This window comes from Emiliania huxleyi (genome assembly GCF_000372725.1).
Source record: "Emiliania huxleyi CCMP1516 chromosome Unknown EMIHUscaffold_198, whole genome shotgun sequence".
NCBI classification, from domain to species: Eukaryota; Haptophyta; order Isochrysidales; family Noelaerhabdaceae; genus Emiliania; species Emiliania huxleyi.
This window is the reverse complement of record NW_005200615.1, coordinates 155974-164931: the sequence shown is the minus strand read 5'-3', so window position 1 is coordinate 164931 and position 8958 is coordinate 155974. Positions and strand designations below refer to the sequence as shown.

Here is an 8958-nt window from a genome sequence, read left to right as displayed (position 1 = left end):
GTAGCCTGCCCGGCACAGAGGGCTGCGGCGTTGAGGGCGGCGGCGGAGGGCGGCGGCGGCGGTGAGGGAGGGCGGCGGAGAGGGAGGCGGGTGGAGAGAGGAGGGGGAGGGGAGGGGAGGAAAGGGGAGGGGGGGAGGGGGGGGGGGGGCGCTGACGCCTTGGCGCCGTCGAAGTTGTAGCCGTCGAACATCGAGATCGGGTTCTTGGCGCCGAGCTTGAGGCCGTCGAGCTTCTTCAGGTCTGCGATCGGGTACACGCCGCCGCCTACGCGGGAAGGAATGCGCCGACATGAGGGGCGGGAGGACGGTGGTGTGCAGTGTGTTCAGAGCACCGCGTGAGTACGAGGGGTGCGAAGACAGTGAACCAGCCTCGGGGCGGGGAGACGGTCTTGTGCGGTGTCTTCAGAGCACCGCGCGAAGACGAGGGAGGCGAAGACAGCGAATGCGGAAGACGGCCGAGTACAGTGGAATACGTGGCCCCTCGACCGCTGGTGGGGAGACAAGACTGCACATTTCGGCCTCTAGGGGCCCGCGCCGCCGACGGTGTTGTCGTTGCCGGTGACCGAGCCCACAAAGACGCACCGCGCGCCGGGCGCCTGCAGGAAGGTTCCGAGAAGGTTCAGGGAAAGTGCCCAGAGAGGCCCACAAAGACGCACCGGGCGCCTGGCACACACACTCTCTCTTCTGCATGACTGATACGAGGCGGGGTGAAGGGAGGCGGGGGCGAGGCGGGTGAAGGGAGGCGGGGGCGAGGCGGGTGGCTGGCGGCCGTGGGAGGGGGCGTGGGGGCGGGGAGGAGGGGCGGGGAGGGGAGGAGGGGAGGAGGGGGGGAGGGGAGGAGGGGAGGAGGGGAGGACGGGAGGAGAGGGGTTGAGGGGAGGAGTGCAGCAGGGGTAGGGCAGGTAGGCTGCGTCGTGAGGTGGGCGGGCAGCGGCGCCTTGGCGAGGTCGTCGAGGAGGAGGGACGTGAGGAGGAAGTGCGAGAGGTAGTTGATCTGCATCTGCTGCTCGTGCCCGTCCTCGGACCACTTTGCGTACGGCAGCGACGGCTGGTAGACGGCGGCGTTGCAGATGAGTCGGTCGACGGGCTTGGCCGCCTTCCACTCCTTGAGCTCGTCGACAAAGGCGCGCACGGAGGCGAACGAGTTGAGCTCGCAGTGCATCGGCGTGAACAGGTCCGGGTCGAAGCCGTCCACCTCGGCCACCACCTCCATCTTGTCCAGGTCGCGCACGGCGCCGACGACGTGGTACTTTCCCGTGCGCAGCAGCGCCGCCGCCGTCTTGCGGCCGAGGCCCGACGAGGTGCCCGTCACCACGACCAGCTTCTTGCCGCCAAACCTCGCGTCCGTGAGGCCCGTCTGCCCACGGAGGGCGGGCATCTGCAAGTTGAGGCCAGCCGCGGGCGCGACCGCCGCCGCGAGCGCGAGGAGGAGGAGCCTCATGCTGGAGTCCGGCCTGCGGCGCAGGTGGTGGCGGGTGGCGGTGGGAGTGTGCGCCGGGAGCGTGGGACGCGGGGCGGGAGCGGGTGGGAAACGCGCGGCCGGGCGCTGACCCTGATGAGCCTCGGTGTGGTTCTGATGAGCCAAAACAAATTCGTGATAGCAGAGGCGATGGCACGAGATGTGTAGGGTCCCGGAAGGGGAGTGGGACGCCTGGGCGGGCGTCCGCCGGCAGATTAGGGAGGCCCTGCAGTCAACGGGAGCCCCCTTGCCGGACCCCCCCTCAGCGGAAGCAGGCCGGAGGTGCTGGATGCAGTGGGCGCAGGCCGGGGTCCTTGACCCCCTGCGACGCATGTGCGCGATGGGCTCGACGTCGGTAGTAGGGGCCGACGTGCTGGCACCGGCGCGACGAGGGAAGGAGGCAGCCGGCGGCCGCCTGGATGACCTTGCGCAGATACGGGCCCTGGGCGGGAGGGGAGGGGGCGGGAAGGTGGACGGCCTCCTCCTTGATGTAGATGGAGCGACGGGGCAGAAGCTCCCCAGGAGTGGTGAGGCGCCGGGTGTGGGCGGGCGTCGAGGCCGTGTCGAGTCCGTGTTGAGTGTTTACTAGCTCCGAGTAGAGGGGGCGTTCTGCTGCTAGGGGAAACCTGGAGCGCGGAGCTACGCTCGAATCCCTGGCTGGGGGTTCGAGGTGGCCCCCACCCTGGGGCCTCCCATCAAAGGGACTGCGGCAGAAGACGCCCAATCTTGCACAAGTGCAAGAACCATGGCTTTGCGGGATCGGGCATCGGGGTGCTGCTCGGCCGGAATGCTGAGCTCGGCGGCAGTGAGGTCTGGCATCGCAGCGCCGGTCGTCTCGTCGAGGGCTACCTCTCGACTCTACTCCCGTGTCACAACAACGAGGCACGAGAGCGTGCACGACAGAGCGACGACGCAGCGCACTGCCGTCCAGTCGGCGAAGGGACGGCTGCTGCGCAACGTAAGTGATCAGTTCTAATGAATGTACCGGGGCCCAACGGATAGATGAATCCGGGGCACCCTCCGCTCGAATCCCTGGCTGGGGGTTCGAGGTGGCCCCCACCCTGGGGCCTCCCATCAAAGGGACTGCGGCAGAAGACGCCCAATAGAGAGAGAGAGAGAGAGAGAGAGAGAGACCGCCAATGGCCGTTATCCGTTAGTGCGGACGTCGCCGCGGCTCGCCTCTGCCGCGGCGGCTGCTGCGCGCACGCGGCGGCGCCGCTCTCTCGCGAGACGGCTGGCGACGCGGCTCGCCGCCGACGTACGGTGCGCTCGTCCGACGGTCCGCGGCGTGGCGTGCGCGGCGCTGAGCGCCGCTCTGCGAGCGCCTCTGCGCCTGCACTGCCTGTCTCTGTTGATGCTGGTGGTGGTTGTGCTGCTGCTGCTGGTGCCGATGCTGCTGCTGGCGCGGCGCGGCTGTGCGACTGGGCTCGACGCGCGCGTCGCGAGCGTCTGACGCGGCGGGCGGCGTCGGGCAGGTGCGCTTCTCTCTCGGGTGGTGGTGGTGGTGCTGCTGCTGCTGCTGGTGGTGCAGATGCTGCTGCTGGTGCGGTGCGGCTCTCCGACTCGACTCGGTGCGCGCGTCGCGGCTATCTGACGCGGCGGGCGGCGTCGCGGGCGGCAGCGGTGGCGGCTCGCGGGTGGAGGTGGAGGCTGGTGGCTGTGGTGGACTTTGAGTTTATTTCATGGTCGTGTACGGGGACCGGGGGGTCAACCGGGAGGCAGGGGGTTCAACCAGGCGACGGAGGACCGTGGGCCATCGCGGGGACCGTTCGCCCGGAGGGCGTACTGGGCTGATCCGGATGGTCTTCACGCCGGTGGGAGGCACCGAGGCGTCTGGGACGCTCCACTCTACCTTAAGCTCCTGAGGGGCGCGTGGTTCTAACCACGTAGTAGGACTACAGCCCACCACAGACACCCTCCCCACTCACTCCTCAAGTGTGTTCACACCCTCACCCTCTCCTCTCTCTCTCTCTCTCCTCTCTCTCTCCTCTCCTTGTCTGTGCTGTCTGCCTGACTCAGGCACTCAATCTGCCGATGCGTGATTGTGTGTGGGCTGCTCCGAGGGGGCCCTCTGTGCGATCCGACGGGTAGGGGGGCTGTGCCCGGGCGGTGTCCGGTGTGGAGTCCCCTTCTGATCCCGCCTGGGATGTTGGGTGTGAGGTTGTGGCGGCTTCGATCCCAAGGGGGGGAGCTGATCCCACTCAATAACCAACTCTCAGGGGCAGTAGGTGGGCGAGCTTCAGGCACGCTCATCTCGATCATCGAGACGTTGCTACGCGCGGCCTTCCGCGGGGGGAGCTGCGTCGACGGGTGCGGGACCGCGGCGCAGCCAGTGCCGCGGCGAGGCCTCCGGCTGTTTGCGGCGGGCGGCTTGCTGCTCGCTGCATGGCGAAAAACTCGTCTCGCCACACACCAAGGGCGTATGCTCTGGCGAGACGTGAGGCGCATGCGCCCAGGAGGGGAGGGGGCATGTGTAACGGCACTGCTAGAGATGCCTTTCGGGGCCCAGAGATAAAACTTCTGTGATGCCATGCGTGACCTAGTAGTGTCCCCAGCTATGGGCGTGTCCACGTTGGAGCCAGGTGTGGTGTGGGCGCGAGAATAGCTCCGCCGTTCATGGAGGCAACCGATGCGAGTCGACTGGTGTGTGTCGTCGTGGTTTCGTATCAAGAATTCTCTCTCAAGACGCCCAATCTTGCACAAGTGCAAGAACCATACACCCAAATAGTTTGTCCGTTGGGTGCAGCTCACAGCTTTGACCGGATTTTGCATGCTGCATCCGCATCCTGCATCCAGGGCATCGGGTGCAAGGCATCTGGCTTTGGGCCCGATTCGGCATTCTGCATTCTTTTTGCCCCAGTCATGAGCGGCAACCCAACCCGCCTCGCCGACCTGGCTCGGGGCGACCTGGCCTGGCTGCGCGCCTTCCTCTCCGGGCAGGGAACGCACGGCACGTCGCTCGCGGCCCAGCTCGACGCGCGGCACGACACCGAGAAGCAGGACACGCTGCTCACCTGGGCCGCTCGTCACGGGCAGGCCGAGGCGGTGCGGCTGCTGCTCGAGGGCGGCGCGAGCGTCGGGGCGACGACTGGCCGCGGCGCTTCCGCGCTGCACATCGCGTGCCAGGAGGGGCAGATTGAGTGCGCCCGGCTGCTCGTCGAGGCTGGCGCGGCGACCGACCAAGCGGATTCTGAAGGCCGCACGCCGCTGTACGTCGCGAGCCGGCAGGGCCATGACCAGTGCGTCCGGCTGCTTCTCGAGGCGAGCGCGGCGGTCAACCAAGCCAAGGACGGCGGCGCCACGCCGCTGCTCGTCGCGTGCCAGCACGGCCATCTCGAGTGCACCCGGCTGCTGCGCGACGCTGGCGCTGACATCAACCAAGCGATGAACGATGGTACCACGCCGCTGCACATGGCGTGCCAGAACGGCCATCTCGAGTGCGCCCGGCTGCTGCGCGACGCTGGCGCGGCGGTCAACCAAGCCCGCATTAACGGCGCCACGCCGCTGTACATGGCGTGCCTGAAGGGGCAGATTGAGTGCGTCCGGCTGCTTCTCGAGGCGAGCGCGGCGGTCAACCAAGCCTGCAACAACGGCGCCACGCCGCTGCTCGTCGCGTGCCAGCACGGCCATCTCGAGTGCATCCGGCTGCTGCGCGACGCTGGCGCTGACATCAACCAAGCAATGAACGATGGTACCACGCCGCTGTACATCGCGTGCCAGAACGGCCATCTCGAGTGCGCCCGGCTGCTGCGCGACGCTGGCGCGGCCGTCAACCAAGCCAATCAGAACGGCGCCACGCCGCTGTACATGGCGTGCCTAAAGGGCCACGTCGAGATCGCCCAGCTGCTCCTCGAGGCTGGCGCGGCGGTCGACCAAGCCAAGGAGAACGGCGCCACGCCGCTGCTCGTCGCGTGCCAGCACGGCCACCTCGAGTGTGCCCAGCTGCTGCGCGGCGCTGGCGCTGACATCAACCAAGCGATGAACGATGGTACCACGCCGCTGTACATGGCGTGCCAGGAGGGCCACCCCGAGTGCGCCCAGCTGCTGCGCGACGCTGGCGCGGCCGTGAACCAAGCCAAGCTGAACGATGGTACCACGCCGCTGTACATCGCGTGCCAGAACGGCCATCTCGAGTGCGCCCAGCTGTTGCGCGACGCTGGCGCTGACATCAACCAGGCCAATCAGAACGGCGCCACGCCGCTGCACATCGCGTGCCAGAACGGCCAGCTCGAGTGCGCCCGGCTGCTGCGCGACGCTGGCGCGGCGGTCAGCCAAGCCAAGCAGAACGGCGCCACGCCGCTGTTCGTTGCGTGCCGGAACGGCCAGCTCGAGTGCGTTCGGCTGCTCCTCGAGGCTGGCGCGGCGATCGACCAGGCCGATGAGCAAGGCGCCACGCCGCTGTTCGTTGCGTGCCACTTCGGGCAGCTCGAGGTCGCCAAGCTCCTCTCCTCCTATGGCGCCTCCCGCGCCGCTACGCCCTTCGGCACGCCCGAGGAGGCCGCAAACAGCCGCGGCCACGCCGACCTCGCCGCTTGGCTGGTCGCCAGCCGCGGCTGGACGCCGCTCGCGCACCTTGAGACCCTCACCGCCGCCCGCGCGCTCTCCCTGCTGCGCAGCGGCGCAAGCCTGCACGAGGGCGAGCCGACGCCGTTGCGGCGCGCCGCGGGCGGCGAGGGCGAGGCGGCGGCGCTGATCCGGCGGGCGGCGGCGCCGTGGTCGCCGGCAAGCCACTCGCTCTTCCCCGCGCCGGCCCGCGCGCGGGCGGCGCTCCTCGTCCGCTCGATCTACGAGATCCACGAGCGGTACCACCTCGACTCGGCCGGAGCCACGAACGGCATAGCGGCGCTCGACTTTGGCCACTGCGTCTTGGGCTTCGCCATCGCGCGCGAGACGGAGTAGGAGGCCGTTCGCGCGCGGCGCGGCGCTTGGCGCTGGCTGTGATCTCGGTCATGCGATCGGCTATAATGACGCCTCCGGTGGGCGGTTTGATTCTGCCGCGCTCTCCAGGGGAGTCTTTCGAGTGCGGCGCGGCGCTTGCAGCGCGTGTGTTATTGGTCGTGCTATCCTCGGCCATGTGTGTATTTCTTTTTCTGAGCACTGAGGCCCAAGCGGCGCTTGTCTGTGTCTCGCCCCCAGCAACACATCGCTCACGGCGTCACGGACATGGAGAGGTCATGGACGCCAACAAGTCTCGCAGTCGATCGTCGGGGCCTTCCTGTAGTCGTGCGGCGAGCGGCGGCGCCCTCGCTCGCGCCCAACTATGCGCGCATGCGGGAGGAGCTGTACACGCGCAAGCTGTGGCACCAGCTCACGGCACTGCTCGAGGAGCACCTCGGAGAGGAGGCGGCGGCGGCGCAGCGCGCTGGGCGGGCTGTCGACGTTCGTGAGCGACTTCAAGCACAAGCTCAACAAGCTCGCCCTTGCCCGCATCCAGTGCGCCGACGCCGACGAGGTGTCAGCGTTCGCCGAGGCGGCGCTCGCCGACCATCCCAACTCTGTTCTCTGTTGCAACATCCCCTCATCCCGCAAGTTACACACACACAGGCACACACGCACACGCACGGGCACACACGGGCACAACGGCACACACAGGCACACACTTCGGCCTGGCCCGTTGGCAAAAGAAAGAAAAAGAAAGAAAACGGATAACCCAAGGGAGGGCCCGTTGGCCCGTTGGCAGTCCTCGCGTCCGGAGTTTTTCTTCATTCCCAGCTCACTCGCTGCCTTCGCGCTGTCGTCACAGCCCCGGCTGTTTCGCAACACGCCATGCAGCCCTGCTTGCCCCGACGAGAGGCGGAGGATGCCGGCTCCCTCGAGCATCGCGCTGCGATGCACGCGGTGCATGCGGCCCGCGCGTCTCTCGCGGCGGTGGAGCAGCGACTCCAGAGCGGCCAGCTGAGGGCAGCGCTCGTGGGCGACGTTGTCGGCCGGGCCTTCGCACCGATGGCCGCTCTGTGTGCCTCGGTGGGCTCGCCCGCGGCAGGCGACATGTCCAGTTCCGCGCTCAACGCAGCCGGGCAAGCGCGGCCCTGGCAAGCGCAGCCTGCGGGACCGCCGCTGTCGGCCGGGCGGCCTGCGGAGCGGTCCGAACGCTATGTCGTGGTCGAGAGGCGGCCCGGGGAGAGGTCCGATGTCCTGCGGCGGTGCGGGAACTGCCCGGCCTGCCGCTCGCCCGACTGCGGCCGATGCCGCGAGTGCCAGGACAAGGCCAAGTTTGGCGGGCCGGGGATCCGGAAGAAGCCCTGCCTCGCCCGCCTCTGCCCCTACAAGAGCGCGGTCGACCACCCGTCTGCGCTCTCCGCCCCCGCGCTCGCCCACCCGGCGCAGCGGGCGCCGGCGGCAGCGGAGGGGAGGGAGGCGGCCCACCGCGACCTCCCTCGCGAGGTGATCAACCGCGAAGTGATGCGGGAGGTGCTTGCTCCGGCGGCGTCCGACAGCGTCGAGACCGCGTCGCCGCCGCCGGCGGAGACTGGCGACTCGCAGTGGCTCAGTGCGGGCGTCTCGAGCGGTGAGCGTGCGCCACTCTCGGCGTCGAGACGCAGCGCTGCCCGCCCTCCTCTCCCTGGAGCCCGGGGCCTCTGCATTCACACGCGCGCTCTGGTCCCGCCTCTGCATTGCCCTCTGCATTGCCCATCCCTGATGACCCCATGCGCCCATGCCTCCCCCGCTCAGGGCCGCGGGTGCGGCTCGGCGCCGACTATCAGGTCGACCTTCCGGAGTGGGCGCCGGGCTCGTCCGCCGACCGAGGCGACCAGCGGAGCCGGACGTGTCCGGACGTGTCCAGGACGCGTCCAGTGGATGTCCGGACGTGTCCAGGACGCGTCCAGGACACGCCCGGGACATGTGCACGGACATGTACATGTTGTTGTCTGTAGGGGACGAGAGGGAGTATGTCTTTGGTCAAGTCCCCGAGCCGGCGGCGGACAACAGCCGCGGCGGCGGCAGCGGCCTCGGTGGGGCGGGCGGCGGCGGTGCTGCCGTTGCCGGTGCCGGCGGCGCCAGTAGCAACGCCGGCAGCGGCGGCGCCAGCGGTGACGGTGGAGGCGGTGGCGGCAGTGCCGAAGGCGGCGGGCTATCCGTGGCGCTGCCTGGGAGGTCCTCCCCGCTCTCGGCAAAGGCGAGAGCGCCTCTTGGAGACGCGTCTCTCGGGCACCCCCTTTGGACACACTGTCTGCGAGAAAGACGCGAGAGGGCGCGGCGAGAGATTGCCGCAGGCGAGGGAGGGCGGGCACGCACCGAGAGAGGAGCGTTCCTGGACCCCCCTCCCCCCCCCCCCCCGCAGGCTCGTTTCGAGATGCGGGAGGCGCTGGCAGGCACCTCAGAGCTCTCGGAGACGGGCAGCCTGACGGCGACGACGGTCCCGCTCGGTCCCTTTCGCCACGCGCGCGACCGGCAGCCGCGCCCCTCGGACCGGATGGAGGTCCCTCAGCACCCCTCCCCCCCCCCTCCCTCTCCGACTTCTCCCTCTCCCTCTCCCCCTCCCCCCCCTCTCCCTCTCC

The 8958-nt window shown here is 69.1% G+C and overlaps 3 protein-coding genes across 3 annotated transcripts in view; 2 read left to right on the top strand and 1 right to left on the bottom strand.

Moving 5' to 3' along the window:
* Positions 1 to 1441, bottom strand: part of EMIHUDRAFT_113747 (putative protochlorophyllide reductase) — a gene marked incomplete at both ends in the record, with an annotated part of 6858 nt that extends 5417 nt beyond the window's left edge. Inside the window, 3 exons of the mRNA XM_005781899.1 lie at positions 157 to 265; positions 583 to 596; positions 966 to 1441. Coding sequence (XP_005781956.1) covers positions 157 to 265; positions 583 to 596; positions 966 to 1441 — 599 coding nt within the window. The remainder of the gene's footprint in view (positions 1 to 156; positions 266 to 582; positions 597 to 965) is intronic.
* A 3383-nt stretch (positions 1442 to 4824) lies between these two features.
* EMIHUDRAFT_365862 (hypothetical protein) lies at positions 4825 to 6359 on the top strand (the record flags this gene model as incomplete). The annotated part of the gene is made up of 2 exons (XM_005781898.1): positions 4825 to 4849; positions 5744 to 6359. The coding sequence occupies exons 1-2, from the start codon at positions 4844 to 4846 to the stop codon at positions 6356 to 6358; spliced, it is 621 nt and encodes a 206-aa protein (XP_005781955.1). The 5' UTR covers positions 4825 to 4843.
* Positions 6360 to 6423: 64 nt separating this feature from the next.
* EMIHUDRAFT_233903 (hypothetical protein) overlaps positions 6424 to 8958 on the top strand; it is a gene marked incomplete at both ends in the record, with an annotated part of 4030 nt that continues 1495 nt past the window's right edge. Inside the window, 7 exons of the mRNA XM_005781897.1 lie at positions 6424 to 6479; positions 6562 to 6630; positions 6818 to 6956; positions 7253 to 7735; positions 7844 to 7967; positions 8132 to 8163; positions 8742 to 8879. Coding sequence (XP_005781954.1) covers positions 6424 to 6479; positions 6562 to 6630; positions 6818 to 6956; positions 7253 to 7735; positions 7844 to 7967; positions 8132 to 8163; positions 8742 to 8879 — 1041 coding nt within the window. The remainder of the gene's footprint in view (positions 6480 to 6561; positions 6631 to 6817; positions 6957 to 7252; positions 7736 to 7843; positions 7968 to 8131; positions 8164 to 8741; positions 8880 to 8958) is intronic.